General features: G+C 39.6%; 1 protein-coding gene across 1 annotated transcript in view; it reads right to left on the bottom strand.

Moving 5' to 3' along the window:
- The window catches only part of LOC135463588 (fibrillin-1-like), a 41,356-nt gene that overhangs the window by 24,266 nt on the left and 758 nt on the right, over positions 1-16,332 (bottom strand). The window contains exons 3-24 of the mRNA XM_064740906.1: positions 14,933-15,037; positions 13,997-14,071; positions 13,362-13,484; positions 12,433-12,549; positions 11,731-11,835; positions 11,025-11,141; positions 10,444-10,566; positions 9,277-9,381; positions 8,907-9,029; positions 8,203-8,307; positions 7,495-7,620; positions 6,091-6,213; positions 5,674-5,778; positions 5,267-5,395; positions 4,355-4,459; positions 4,009-4,131; positions 2,747-2,851; positions 2,051-2,155; positions 1,361-1,486; positions 1,018-1,122; positions 512-634; positions 157-261 (exon numbers count right to left, since the gene is read on the bottom strand). Of these exons, the coding sequence (XP_064596976.1) occupies positions 157-261; positions 512-634; positions 1,018-1,122; positions 1,361-1,486; positions 2,051-2,155; positions 2,747-2,851; positions 4,009-4,131; positions 4,355-4,459; positions 5,267-5,395; positions 5,674-5,778; positions 6,091-6,213; positions 7,495-7,620; positions 8,203-8,307; positions 8,907-9,029; positions 9,277-9,381; positions 10,444-10,566; positions 11,025-11,141; positions 11,731-11,835; positions 12,433-12,549; positions 13,362-13,484; positions 13,997-14,071; positions 14,933-15,037 (2,478 nt within the window). The remainder of the gene's footprint in view (positions 1-156; positions 262-511; positions 635-1,017; positions 1,123-1,360; positions 1,487-2,050; positions 2,156-2,746; positions 2,852-4,008; positions 4,132-4,354; positions 4,460-5,266; positions 5,396-5,673; positions 5,779-6,090; positions 6,214-7,494; positions 7,621-8,202; positions 8,308-8,906; positions 9,030-9,276; positions 9,382-10,443; positions 10,567-11,024; positions 11,142-11,730; positions 11,836-12,432; positions 12,550-13,361; positions 13,485-13,996; positions 14,072-14,932; positions 15,038-16,332) is intronic.

Below are 16,332 nucleotides of genomic sequence, written 5' to 3'. Positions count from 1 at the left end.
AGGTGTAGTGATGAAATTTTACCGAAAACGGACTACTAAACATCAGTCCAGAACAAGTCAAGAGTCAGGGATAGTCATTACACTGATGTCACTACACTACCCAGGGATAGTCACTACAATGAAGAAATATGTACTATGGAATAGTAAAATACATACCTATACAGTCTGGAGGCAGGAATCCTTGTGCGCATGTGCATATCCCTGGGCTGACACATGTCCCGCCGTTTGCGCAAAGACCGGGTAAGTTGTTGATGCACAGCGCTGTTAGGCAAAATAGATCAACTCATTAAAATCCAAGCTTGCACAAATGAACATAACTGTCATGGTCAACGTACATGTACAAGAGATTGTAAGAATTGCAGAATAATAAATGTACTGATATATCACAGGTATTCAGTCAAAAGAGTTTGGTGCAAATGTGTTCTATCTGCACACTGTTTGAATTTTCAGTTTTAAGACAGCACAAGATGAACGTCGAAATCTAATTCGATCAATTTTACTTTCTTCTTACGTTTGAAAACAGTATCACCGGGTGCTTTCCCATATCCAGGCACCCCTTGACAGTAGTAGCTTCCTATCAAGTTAGTGCAACCTCTTTGACAGTTGGCTGCCCCAGAAGTGCATTCGTCAACATCTTAAAATATAAAGATAAACACAAAATTATTTCTAATTTATATTAAAGGTATAAGGAATTAATTCTGATTGGCTGGTGTGACAGACAGGCAGGTCAGGACTATGCCTTGTCTGAGATGAATTTTAAGTATGGTACATTTATTTATGCGTGACCAAGACTACAAGATTTAACCCAGGAGACCCTATCCGCACTGTCAGCCAATCAACGTCGATTCTGTATTCCTTCAACTAATTGATATTGTCCACTGTTTCTCAGTTTGACAATGGAATCAAAGGAAACAAAGGAAAGATGATAATAATAACATAAATGCCATTATCTCTTCATAAGGAAGCCAGTTCACATAACACATGATTCATTTACTCTTTTGGAATCGTTCATGATACCTTTGCATTCTGGACCGTCATATCCCGATGCACAGGAGCAAACATCGGGGGCCGCACACGTCCCTCCGCTCGGGCATTTTCCAGGCAGAGCTCCATGACAGATGGCTGAAAGTCGCAGATTTTGTTATTAACATACAGAAAAACACCAACGTCACCCTACAGACATCGCGATTCCATAGTAGGAAAATGTAATGCGCGAAAGGGTAAATGGGAACAAAGGATGTCCACATATTCCATTAATAAGACGTAGGTATCTTGAACACTGAATAGCAAAAACCTATAATTTGAAAGCCGTTATCATACAGTACGACGAAAAAAAATCAAAAAAGGGATCCCGGCTTACGTGTCTCCACTTCTTGTCCGGGCAGTCGGCCATATCCGGGCTGAGACCCCTCACAGTAATACTGTCCCGGAAGGTTAATACATCCTGAGGAACAACCACCCGCGCCATCCGCACACTCGTCAATGTCTAGGATAACAAAGGATGGTATACGGTGAGGGTAGTACGTGGAGTGAATTGATCAAGGTCGATATCTTCGAAGATTTCGGAACATCAAAATAAACACATGTATACATGTACGATTTACTGTTCGTACAGCACGAAGGCACTACCTCAATCAAAACCTCGCGTTCTTGACCAAGGAGATCTTGGTCTTGAACGAAGATATTTACTTTTGAGGGGCCTTCGCCTTTCGTTGTGAGATTTACACAGTGTATGCCGAGATGCGATGGTCTCCTAACACACCTGGTTGACCTCACTTGTATTTGTAATGAAATGAGGAATGAGATAGCCATTGTATTAGCGTGTATCGAAAGAATTGACACCTCCTTACATTTTTATGAAGAGTGAGAGCAAAAACCTAACAGAGGTAAATTGACAAGAGGCCGAATTTCAGCGGTTACGTGTGATCATTTGCAAACTGTTACACTGCGGCTCATAGGTGCTATTTGTTTATTCTCCACTCTATAGTTTTTTACATCATATACTACTATATGGTAATTTAACTGATAGGATTGCGACTGCAGTTCATACCTTGACAGAGTTCGGCCTGGTATCCCTCCTTGCACTCACACACGTTTGGAGCTGAACAGATTCCGTCGTTAGGGCACACTCCCGGCAAACCGAAGTTACATACAGCTGTAATACAAAACATATATGAATTTTTTTTTTTGGCTCACATTACACAGCTGGCCATGTTTAATGAAATACTACAAAATACTGGTGCTTGTCGAAGGTGGATAGTTTATTTCGGGCACTTCAGTTTCCTCCACCCTTAAATCGTGAATGAGGAGTTAATCGCTGATTAAATACATAAATAAGTAAATAAATGTATACTGCATAATGCAGATTAATATTTTCACAATTCTCACGTACGTCTGCATAGTCTTCTGAACTGGTCCCACGAGAAGCCGGTTTGGCAATCACACATGTATCCCCCTGGAGAGTTGTGACACTCCAGCTCACATCCGCCATTCTCCTGAACACACTCATTAACGTCTGGGAAACCAACAGCAGAAATTTAATTTTGGGTCAGTAGAATACCGAAACGACTAACAGTCAGATTATTCTAGCTTCAGAATCTCTGATCATTTCAGCTTAACAATTTTTCTTCTCAGAAAAAAAATTTAATTAACGTAAGCAATCAAATAAAGACCTTGGTTGTTGAAATTGATGAGAATTGGGCAAACGTCATTGAACTTAATTTTCCAAAATAATCGATATTCTAACCTTTGCATTCATCTCCTCCATATCCATCCGTGCAAGTGCATGTGTCAGGGGCTGTACACTTCCCCCCGCCATTGCAAGTCCCAGGTTGCGAGTGAAAACAGATAGCTGGAATACAAAGTTATTGTGTCACCAATAAGACATACAAATCATGCTGATTAGGTGTAAATTAAATTCTTAGACAACCTGTTCCAATATTAATGTCTTCAAAATATCCGGTTGTTGTAGTGAATAAATAAATATATATGAATAAATATATTCTTTTACAATGGGTTTTGACAGAGTGACCAAGTCTGATTTCTGGTTGTACGAGATGGCTCCCCAAACCATAACACTGCCTCCGCCAAATCTGTCCACCTGCCGGACGCAGATGGGCGCAAAGCGTTCATGACGTCTCCTATACACACGCTGTCTTCCGTCGTGACGTGTCAAAAGAAAACGGGATTCATCAGAAAACCAGATGCGCCTCCAGTTTTGTAAAGTCCATATCCTTACGTTGTTGCACCACCTAAGTCGTAGGCATCGATGTAAGGGGCGTAGTACAGGTCCAACAACTGGTCTACAGGCACGTAAACCCGCTTCTTTCAGACGGTTCCTAATCATTTGAGCCGACACTCTCCTCAAACCTGATATTTGTGTGGCAGTCACGGTTGGTAGGGCATGCCGATTACGCAGGTGAAGGACCCGGATGTACCGATCTTGAAGTGGGGTCGTGATTCTTGGCCTTCCACTTCTCGGGCGATCGTTGGTCGAATTAAAGTTGTTGTAACGGCTCCAAAGTCGGGATATCGTTGTTTTGTGAACATTTAGGTGTCGTGCAATAGTACCAAAACTTTTTCCGGCTTGAAGGCGACCAATGGCGATATTTCGGTCGGCAGCACTCAGTCGCGGCATTTTACCGACTGCCTTTCGTCGACGAATGAATGAATAAAATACGAAAGCACATGGGCTTTTATACACCCCCACACTATAACTGCCATTGACATGATTTGCATGTGAATGGTTCTGTGTGCGACGTCAACAGGGTCAGTCCATGCGTTGTGACGTCATGAGCAATAAAATACACTTAGGAGAGGAAAGGCAGTTGTTTGGATGGTAATCTTCATTAAAAACATGTATAATTTCATTACATTCGGCTAAAATTTAGTTTGGAAGCAATAACTTTATTCGAACGATTTTTTGATATCCGAGGACAGGGGTTGCGTTTCTTTTTTGACAGAGTTTATATCACCTTTCTTGTTATCCTATAACAAAAGTTGACTTACGTTCACAAATATCTGCAGCGGGGTTCATACCATAGCCTTCCCAGCAGGAACAGTAAAATGAACCTTTGGTGTTCACACACTCTTTCTCACAGCCTCCATTGTCTACCAAGCACTCGTTCGTATCTACGACGAGGAACAAAAGTACTCAGAAAATCTATTTCTAATCTAGTTAGATCAACTTGGCCACGAATAATGAAAACTTTTTGATTATTTCAGATTTATGTACGAAACCTTTTAGAAGAATTGCTTTAGGAAACTTGGGAAGCATTTTCAGTCGAATCAGACATTGTTAATGTTTTAAAAGTTGCAATAAAATATTACGATCGAGTTTATACGCTCCTCTTACCTTCACATCTGGGTGGGATGTAACCTTCAGGACAGCGGCACATGTCCGGGTTCACACATTCTCCACCGTTAGGACATTCACCAGGATACATCCCAAAGCAAATAGCTATAAAAAGTGACCAACTCATGTTACGCTTTTGCATGCTTTGAATTTATTGGAGCACACAAATTCTCTAAAGAATAATTTGCTAATATTAATTTAACCTGACATTATGTTCAGCTGAGTCTTTTTTTCCGAAAATACTAGCAAAACATTTTTGGATCATCACATATGTTCCACAAATCTATCTGGTATCCAGTTTCACTTAAAGAACGTGCTAAAGAAACCACAACCGACGAGCCAGTGCTGAGGGAATCATACACGACGAACCAGTGATAAGGAGACCATACACGACGAACCAGTGATAAGGAGACCATACACGACGAACCAGTGATAAGGAGACCATACACGACGAACTAGTGCTGAGGAGACCATACACGACGAACCAGTACTGAGAGAACCATACAAGACGAACCAGTGCTAAGGAAACCATACAGGAGGAACCAGTGCTGAGGGAATCATACACGACGAACCAGTGCTAAGGAGACCATACAGGAGAAACCAGTGCTGAGGGAATCATACAAACCGAATCAGTCTTTAAATGCTGAACACGATGCAAGACAAAGGAGACTCACCATCTCGTTCGGGGAAGGGGAGGGGGGGCGTAATGGTTACTCGGATCAAAACCGATTGACCATATAGTTCTACGTTACGAATCTAGCCATAAATCGTAAATGCCAATACAGGAATGAAGGATAGACTGTACAACTTTTACCCTAATTATTTTTGGCCATTTTTTCATTATTTTTGACAGATCTTTAGTTGATAAATCGGGACATCTAAATACAGAGAAGGTTAGAATCCGGAACATACGCTTATTAATCTTCTGTCCGGGGCTCTGTCCATAGCCCTCCTGTCCTTTACAGTAAAATTTCCCCCCAGCGGAGGCACATGTGTGACTTTCGGGACATTTGGCACTGTTCCCAATGCAATCGTCAGTGACTGAAGCAAAAAAAAACAGGCTAAAACTGAAGTAAAAAAGCAGCAAGTAAACACTTTAAATTTCCTGTACTAATGCAGTGAAAATTCATCTGATTTATGGTCATTCACGTTATTGAAACAATCCCGTACTGTTTATGGGTTTTACAGGTTAGGTGAATATTGAAATCGAGCCATTCATTTATAGAAGAGGTCTTGATTCTAATAATGAAGAACACCTATTTTGACATATGAATGGTATTGCGTAACTTATTATTTAACAGTCGCCACTAAATACCTACCATCGCATCTGGGTGCTGAGTACCCGATGGGACAATTGCACACATCCGGTTTGACACAGGTCCCTTTATTAGGACATTCTCCAGGAAGAAGGTCAAAGCAGATGGCTGAAGGCCAGAAGGTCATAGTTATAATTCATACCTTTTCGATGGTGACATTTTAAATGGAATATCTTTTCTGAAATTTTGTCCAATAATAATACATATATTTAAAAGAGAAATTTACAATCGCCAGAACGATATGGAAAACATGCAAATGGGTTTCCATTAAAGCCAATTAACAGTTGTAATCATGCATTTTTGTAGAGATGCTGCAACCTCTTTTTCAGTTAAGCTTTAAAATAGGGTCCACCTGACACTTCAACTAATTTTAGTAGTAGGGTTGCTTCTCATACCATAATACATGTGATTATGTCTTACCCAAATCTTTATCACTGTCCGGAAGCCTTCCGTACCCAGGGGTTGTTGAGCCACAATAGTAGCCACCGTCAGTGTTGATACAACTACTCTGACAGCCATGATCTCCAGAACATTCGTCAATATCTGTAGATAATAGTGGGGAGAAACTACTATCATAAATCAAATAGCGTTACCAATACCTGGTATAGCTTTGGCATCAGGTATAATGTGTTAAATACCAGAAAATCAAGATGCACGTGTAGGATATCTCGCAGTTAACCTGTGGACCTGTACAGAAACAATGTATATTACAGGAAAGAACACAAGAGTGCACTACTTGGATCAACTTGGTTGGGCAATGTTTCCCGTTGAAATGACAATATGATATGAATCTTGGCAAACTATCCTCCAGGAATGATTTTTCAACTATGCTTAAGTCGAAGTTATCAATTTTATCAAAACGCAATCCAAATACATGTACGATATCTGCCTTCATGAGCGCAAAACACTGACAGTTATTCTTTAATATCGACTAAACCGAATATATATGAATATGTGTAATCGCTTTTATAACATGACGCTCGACTTATCTCTTAAAGCTAATAGTGTATTAATTGTTAACTTTCTAAATTAATGTTAGACGTCCACTCCAAATACTGATACGGGTTGCAAAAGTGACAAATGTCACATAACCTGGAATGAAGGGGATAGTGCAACGACTGGTTGACCCGTATCAGTATAATGGCTCGGGCGGGGCGGCTTACTTGCCTTCGGTAAGTCGTCTCAGTGAAGCAGCACTAAATAAAAGAGCGGTGGAAATCCGTCCTGCAACAAGGAGGCACATTACACGTACATGCACCCTAATGATTCCTTCGTCGTCATATGACTGAAAAATTGTTGAGTACGACGTTAAACCCCAAGCACTCACTCACTCACTCATAACCTGGAATAACAATCCCCCTACCTGTGCATCCTGGCAACTGGAAACCCGCAGCACACGTGCACTGACCCGGATTTGAACATTCACCTCCATTAGGGCATACACCGGGTTCATCGAATGAACAATCAGCTGAAAAGGTAGGTATCACGACTACGTAACACATGGGATTAAAGAAACACGTGATGCACACATTAACAGATCGAGAGAAATACAGTGCTTGCATTATCTCCTGTTATGTGTTCATTTTTACCATTCAAAAGTGAGAGTTATATATGCTACATTGTACATGATACACTGATGTATACAACTGATTTGTGGCCAGGAGCAAAATGTGACCTGTACATCTGATGGTTTGCTGGCAGACATATAGCCTAGACACTTATCACGTCGTAAACAGCAATGCGTAGAATTCATATCTTTCTTGCCAACACAAGACGATTTATGATGGCAGACGGTACAAAGTCTTAGCTCAATGCAGCACTTACCCAAACAGGCCTGTCGATTTTCATTCCACGCATAGCCATCGTCGCAGTCACAGTAATAAGAGCCAGGTGTGTTGTGGCACATGTAGTAGTTACAGCTGGCCACGCCCTCGCTACACTCATCCACGTCTGCAATCAGATTATAGACTCAAGCATAATGAAACATAAGAAAGTTAAATGTTCTTTATTCAGACAAAATCTTTAACAATATCTATTGTTAATTTACGCATATTTATGAACGTGGACCAGTAAAGAAATAGGGGGCGTCCGTGGCCGAGGTGATTAGCGTACCAGCGCGACGCAATGGCCCAGGCGCCTCTCACCAATAGGGTTGCTGTGGGTTCAAGCCCAGCTCATGTGGCATTTCTCTCCGGCTGTACGTGGGAAGGTCGGCTAGCAACCTGCGGATGGCCTTGGGTTTCTCTCGGTCTATGCCCGTTTTCCTCCCACCATAATGCTGCCTGTCGTCGTATAAGTGAAATATTCAGTGAAATAAATGAATTTCAATTGATAGGAAAAATTGGCGTTTACGTCAAGAGCTCTACGCTGGTCCGCCTGCTAAAATTTTTTATCATTTTTTTTTTAATTGTTTGACCTGTTCTTTTATGGGTAGTGTGGTATTCAGTGAGGAGTGTCATAAAATAAAATGCACAGTCAGATGAACAACATGTTTTTCTGGACCTAACACTGTTTCTGTGAAGACCATCTCACCCGAGCACATTTTGCCGCCGTAACCCTTAGCACATTGGCAGACATCAGGCTCTATACAGACCCCAGCGTGAGGACAGGTGCCCGCCTTCATCAAGTTACACACAGCTGGAACACGAAATCATATAGGTGAGTTCCTATTATGAGTATAATTGTGGAAGAAAGCATTGTATATATATATATATATATATATATATATATATATATATATATATATATATATATATATATATATATATATATATATATATATATATATATATATATATATATATATATACATTACATACAGTTAAAGTACTAACGGAGTAATGCAGTTGTGCCATCCTTGTGTTGTGTATAATGTGCAACAAACTGTGTTGTTGTGTATTTCGGGTCAATTGTACAGTATTGCTGCTAATTGTATAGTTTTACTGCTAAGCGATTTCAATAGTTTGCAAATGATGCAGTGTTACCAAAGACAGTAATCGATATTCAAACCTTAGAAACGGCTTCTTTCTAGTGAGTGTTGTTTCTTATTCCTGAAGAAAACGCTTGGCACAAGTTCAGTTTCGCGAATTTTCACACAGATAAAGAAAAAACCAACTCAACAGAGCCTTTTTTCGAAAGTGTTATGCAGAAGAGAACTGTAATGTTTCGGTGATAACGGAAATCACAGTTCATTTACATGACACTCCCGGTTACTGCAGTGGTCACCCCTCACTTACGTGCACACGTCTCAGTGATGGTCACCCAGGTATATCCTGCAGCACACTCACAGGAGTATGAGCCGACGTTGTTCAGACATGCCAACTCACAACCACCGTTATATACCGCACATTCGTCAATATCTAAATTTTAAACAACAGTTTGAAAATTACAAGAGGCGTTTGATGAGAAAATGGACACTTTATTTATCTTGACCTTTTTTCATCCGACCGAACAACTGACAGGAAATTGCAGGTATACTGAAAAAAATATATGTTACGCCTATGCACTTACATTGTTCTTACAGGAACTTATAGGAATGAACATGAGTGAACATATAAACCTTGCTTTGACAGGTGAAAGGTAACATATCATTTCATTTTTGCATACCATCACACCTTGGTTGTTCGAAACCATCTTCACAGGCACAGTTATCTGGTGACAGACACTGACCACCATTGGCGCACGAGCCGGGCGATTCGCCGAAACATACGGCTGAAAAAAGCAAGGCATATCCAAATGAGCCCACATCCGAACAGTTCGGCTTACGACTATCTGGGAATTGAAGTCTTTCCACTCTCATGTTCTAAAGTGGTAATCACGACAGTCTTTTTCAAGGTCACAGTTCCTACACTAAAAGTTACCTTAAACAGACTTCGCGCCTGATTGCTTACATAATTTCGCTGACATTGTGCCAGATCAAAAAAGGACTGAAGAAAGTATTCTTGTCACGTTCCATCATGCACACACATACTCTGATCTACAATCATGCAATGAAAAAGATGTTTTGCGCAGATCTGAAACAAATTATTCCATTTTTAGTGCTTGTAATAGCATGTCTTTGCGCACATTACAAGCGACATATATGTAGTGTAAAGACTCGTATTCATTTTATATCACAATATGGAATAACTGCGCATGTTTTGGGCGTATTTGCTTTACTCAGGGTGTGTCGATGACCCAACCCTTGTACTGGAATTGAGGCAACCGTGCCTCCCACATCATAGTTTGAATTTCAGTAGATTTCCAATCATAATACGCCACAATCAGATCAGAACTGTTTTAAATGAAAAAACAACAAATAACATAAATGTAAGGGTGGAAATTGTCGTAAATGGCCACAGTTATTTTTTTAACGTACTTGATAACTCTATAGCTTCATTTTTAATCTTAAATTTTTACGACGTCTTGAGATGTGCCATGTTAGAGTCACCACAACGACGATGTCGCTTCACTCCAGCCTCACACATAGGGTTAAAAAGCAAAACAAGGTTCGGTTTACGTGAGCGGAAATAGTTACATTCTCGGGCTATATAGATAACTTCTGCCTGACTGGTTATAATTTATAACATGGCGGCGCTTTCGATTTTTTCAGTGTATGCGATTTTGCTTACTTTGAACTGTGATATATGTGTTGTGCTACATCACAAAAATATAAGGGTATGTTTTTCTGGAACATTTCTATCGATGTACATATACATGTCTGGTGTTGTATGTTCTTTTAATATTTTGAAGTCATAATGTGATGTTAGATTACGGACATTTGTGTATACTTACGTTTACAGGAGAGGGTTTCCCATTGCCAGCCGAACTGTGCCTCACATTCACATTCATAAGAGCCGTCCAAGTTGGTGCAGGATTTCTCACACACGGCCGCTCCAGTCTTACACTCATCAATATCTGTGTAACACAGCATTAGCCCCTCATTTTCTCTATTCATGTCACTATCATATGTAAAATATAATACATATAAAATCGATCGTTGTATCTATAGTATTCCACAAAATGGAGGGATTCATATTCTTCTCACCAAAATATGTGCAAAACAAACGGTGTGAAATTACAGGGGTGTCGTGAAAAAAGCACAACTGCATCTACCGTTTATTGCACTGTTGGTATAGACGTGCAACTGGTCATATTTAAGAAGTAAAACATGCTCAGATCATCTACATGTGGATAACTCTCTGCAGACAGGAGTTATTCACTGTTTGGGAACGAGGGGTTACATAAATAAATACACCAGAATAAAGCACACGCCTATAGATTTTGCGCTTTTGGCTTAGAAATGGAAATCAACACGTTTACAGAATAAAGTGTTATCAGTGTTGGCATAGAAACAAAACAAAAATAGAGCTCACCTTCACATGATTGATCAGCCTGAAGTTCGTATCCCGGGAAACACGTGCATTTGTAATTTCCCACAAGGTTGTTACACTGTTGCTGACAGATCGCTGGAGTGTTGCACTCATTGATGTCTACCACACAAAGAATTTTACTAGTATTGGTTAAGTAATTATGGATTTATTGATCCTTAATGTTACCAGAGCAAAACAAAGAAAAAAACACATAATTGAAAGGAAGGAGTACTTAGTTAGCTTAATGGTTTAAAGGGAACAAAAGTACACGTATCTACAGGTATATATTTCCTTGGGATACATGTAATTCTTAATGTACTTGCCATGCAGAAACACTCGTGTTTCGATGAGCAGTTATTAAAACGGGAAACTATAGCGTGGTAGAGGTTTTGGGCGAGCCTTTTTATGTCTCCCCCCCCACCCCCCACCCCCCACCCCGCCCTCCAAACACACACTCACCAAACCGCAAACCGTAAACGGGGCAAACTGAAGATCTAATTCAAACATAATTACAGCTTTTTCCCAAGGCTTTGAGTGAATATTATCGACAGAGAATGCTAGTGATATATAAGGAAATATATATCGTCTAACTTTTCACAAATACCAATAACACGATATTTGATCATTAATTCACAAAATTTGAAAGTTCGACTTGGCTAGCGGAAGGTCTTGAAAAACATTGCCTCTGAAAGGAGAGTGCAGGCATTACCTGTACATTGCGGGGGCTGGAAGCCTGACGGACATGCGCAGATACCTGGATTGCTACAGGTTCCGCCGTTCTGGCAAACACCCGGCTCTCCTCCGAAACACACCGCTATAAAGACGCAAAAATTACAAGACAAACATAAGCATTTAGTTGCGTTCGTCCTTATTTCTTGACCAGCGGTGACATAATAAGTGGGCCATTTTTATATAGCTCAGACCCCAAAGATGATGCGAATTTGATACAAGCATACAGGGCTTCATCACAGAAGTATTCATCGTTACGCAGTTGCTTGCAAGTCGTTATCTTACTCGTTCTTAACAATGTTTCAGGGCACGTGCTTATTATAAATTACATCGACATATATATATATGCTTGAACAAGTTCCCATACAAACTTTCCTTCATTGATACATGTTAATCCAAAGTCTAAATGTACCAAAAGCTGTGACGTGTAGCCTAGCTCTGCATAAATGGAAGTTACCTACGATTTTAACAACAATTTAGGGATCACTTACTATACTGGTACAATGTATATACTATAACTGCTGTATCCGACAGAAAACCACCTGCCCATTTAGCCTCTAAAAACTCGACACTTTAGAAGGCTATTTCTTATGCATATACATTTCTAACATACACAGAGGCTGATGGGTGATTAACTTATAAAATAATGATTATCAGACAACTGAATGAACCGTACGTTTACAGGAGGCGCTTTCAGCCTCCCAGCTGTAGCCATGACCACATTCACACCGATATGAGCCTATCGCGTTAATGCATGAGAGATAACAACCCCCATCGCTCACTCTACATTCGTCCACATCTGAAAACACAAATCAATCACAAAACTTTTATATTTTTATGCATATTCACGATAAAAGCTGGGAAATGGTGAGAATAGTGGACAATTAAACTGGCTAGTGAACATTTTGAACTGATCATATAGAATGTCATTATATTTTTCTACGTTACCCGACACCCAGGGGAACCGTTAAAAACTTTGAACCAAGCGGTGCTTTAAAATTATGACCGGTTTTCCATAGCTGCCTAATCGCATCATACACTCACATTTTAAGAAGGTAAATAATGTAAGGAATAAGGGCGGATCCATGCAAGAAAAAACAGATAACCGTTTTCAATGATGAAGGAAAGACGCAAGGAATGTTGTGTGAATGAATAAAATTAGTGTACAAATACTGCACCGGGCTATAGTTTATATAGGCTGTCAATAATATCGATATAATTGCAAGGTGTGGATCTTATTCAACAGGATGAATATATATCTACCAGGGACTAGACATATGTATGCAGCAGAGTGTCAGAGATTCTGAACACTCTGTCCATCATTCCTTACAAGACTTTACGATGCTGATCAGACAAGAGGGGTGATTGAAATAAGGGACACATAGGCTTTAACGTTTCGCTATACTTTCAAAAAATGCCAATCGTCTTAAGCTTTATAGTTAGAAAGTCAATATAAACATTTTGGACACAAAATTTTGAATACAGGTATATACAATTTGGAACTCTACACAGAAATATCTAAGTCGCATCTTGTGACTTTTATTGAAATTATCGAATGTGTTATCGAGTTATTTATGAGTGATGAAGGCAAGTGTGTATGAGTGACGTCACCTTCGCAAGTCTTCTGATCCTTGCCAACGCCGTAGCCAGGGAAACACGTGCATCGGTAAGAGCCAATGTCATTCTCACACGTGTCAGAGCAACCACCATTGGAGTTGGCACATTCATCCAAATCTACACACATTAGCAATGAAATGAGCACATCCAAACGTCCAACGGGACGCCCAGGGTCCAATAGTATAAATATATATGATCAGCAATGGGAATATAACATCTGCGTAATGCCTTTTTTAAAACTATATTAGGAATATGTCAAAATCTTTTTATAAAATGAGCATGTGCAGGATTTAATTTGTAACTTTGACATCAGCAGAGCCCTGACACAAGAATATGTGGCATTTTGTGAGACCGTGGCAAGAATACCGCTATCTTCAAATTTTTGTATACATAAAGAACAGACATGTATTAGTTTTGTTTATTTATTTATTTGATTCTAGATTAGCGTCAGTCTTATGAGCTGAATAAAACCAAGTTATCTTTGTGTGTCGATAAATAAAAAAGAGACAAATTAATATGGAAATACAGCGATTGAAAATGATTTGATGACGCCATTTTCACAATAAACTCAGGATTACCTAGGCACGACTGTGTATCCAGTCTGAAGGTGTAACCAGCATGGCACTCACATCTGAAGGAACCCGGGGAGTTTACACACAGCTGTTCACACGTGTTCACTACAGGATCAACACACTCGTCGATGTCTGCAGTAAACACAAGAATAGTCAGGAAGGCACTTTGGTGGTCATTGTCAGTGTATTTGGATTAGTCCTATACGCTTTCAAACTGATATAATATTGTTGGACCGGCTATTGAAAATCCATCGCTTTCTTGGACTTCACAAACTAAGCTTATCCAGGGTTTCAAATGCATTCTACTTTGTGATAAACAATTCAAAAATAAACAAATCGAACTATTTCCATGGACGGGATGGTCTTTAATCCAACACTCGAGTTTAGTCAATGTTATTGTTTTCTTTGCCTTTAAAGTAAAAGAAATATGAAGTAAGGTTCATCATACGGACAACTGAAAACTATGCGTAAAAATACTTTTATTTATTTTTTCAGTTTTTTTTTTGAGACTGTTGAAGGCATTCAAACATTTGAATACTATGGTGGGCTTTATAGTCATACTGACGGTATCTTGGAACTCCGGCGCATTTGTTTCTGATGCTTACCAGAAGATAGGAATTTTGGAGAACATTATTTCAGTAATCTTTTACTCATGGGTGGAAAAAGCTATTCCAACATCCAGTGTCGTGATTAGAGTTTCTGTGACGTCTGTTCTTAAACTCTAATACTATGGTCCATAAAGCTCACCTTAGAGTTTAAATGTTTGAACGCCTTTAACTATTTTCATAAAAATCTAAAAAAATAAATGAAAGTATATTTGTACTGAAAGTACAAAGTACTGATGCCTACTTTGATTTTTGGAAATCTTTTTCTTTAAGGAATTGTGTTCAATGTGATGACTTGGGCTTATAGAAGTACACATTGATGACACATTTGTCTCTTGGTTCTGTTCCCAACAACACGTTTGATGGAAATGCTTTACGGAGCCCTTACCTGCACAGTCAGGTTGGGAGAATCCTTCTTTACAGTCACACTTATCGGGGCTTATACACTTGTTACCAAAACTGCACTTTCCAGGTTCTTCTCCATAGCATACAGCTGAAAGACAAATTGTATACACTAAATTTCGCTTTGCTCCAAAGTACCCTGTGCAGTTTTAGGGTAAAATAAAAAGTGATGAAAATCATGACTTAAAGACATACTTCAAAAATTGGTAATTTTTGTCGATGGAACAATCAGCGAGAGGGTTTTGTGCAATGCGTTCAACCATGTTGTAAAATAACCTGCCCCAAATACATAATGAAGCAATTTTCATGGCATTATGAAGCAATTCTCATAGCATTTCGTTAATCACACCCGCGCATTTGTAAAGTTAGCCGCGTGTTCCATGGCATCAGTGCTTGGTCCACAATATATGGTTCATTCGTATAAACCCAGCTATAAAATGTCAGGGTTTGCTTTGGACAATATAGGGCCCTACACACTGATAACTATAATAGACTGTGTCTGTAGTACAAAAGATGATCATTTCTGCCCCATTTGCTCCCACCAGAATATAGTCATGCGTCGTGTATGAGAAATATTCCTGAGTACGACGTAAAAATAAATAAATAAATATGTGAATATATCCACAGCTTAAGAAAATGGTCATAGGTGAAGGCTAAGGCTCATGATTAGCTGTCATCTTGGCGATTCCTAAGCGTACTCACGCGAGCAGTGTTTCTTGTTACTCAGCAACCCGTAGCCAGGGTTACATGTGCACGTGTAGGTTCCCAGTGTGTTGACGCACTGGTGCGAACAGCTATGCTCCCCTAAGCACTCATTCACGTCTGAATAAATAAATAAATAAATAAACTGCAACCATGCACGTCTGGACATATAAGCAGAATGCAATGCAATCGTCAAAAAGATAGATAAAACTCTCTGGAATAATATCACAACTGGAATATGTTGAATATATCAATCGGTCAATTAGATAATGAAATATGAAGGTTTTGCTGCAAGTCAGAGATATCCCGCGTATTATATTTACCTTGCACATAAGAATATTTGTATATTTTGTTATATCCCCTTTGAAACTTTGGGTTTGATGCTTTGTACATGGCTTTGGTACTTTGTGTTAAATGTCGTACTGGGAATTGGCCTTCTGATTATTGCCCCGGAACGTTCGTTTTGGTTGACGTCTGGAATACGAGTGTCTGTTTCGACGCATGGACGCAAAGAAACAGGGCTGTTTGACCCGGGGTCAGTGTATTGTGATTGGGTGGAGTTCTATGGTTATTGTTTTCGAAAAGATACTTCAGTGCCGGCAGCACTATAGGCTGCATGGACTCGCTCTGCCACCAGAAGACACAGTATATGTACACACACCTACATGTAATGACTCGTCATTG

Source organism: Liolophura sinensis, chromosome 1 (assembly GCF_032854445.1).
Source record: "Liolophura sinensis isolate JHLJ2023 chromosome 1, CUHK_Ljap_v2, whole genome shotgun sequence".
Taxonomy (NCBI): domain Eukaryota; kingdom Metazoa; phylum Mollusca; class Polyplacophora; order Chitonida; family Chitonidae; genus Liolophura; species Liolophura sinensis.
This window is presented reverse-complemented; position numbering and strand designations above follow the sequence as displayed.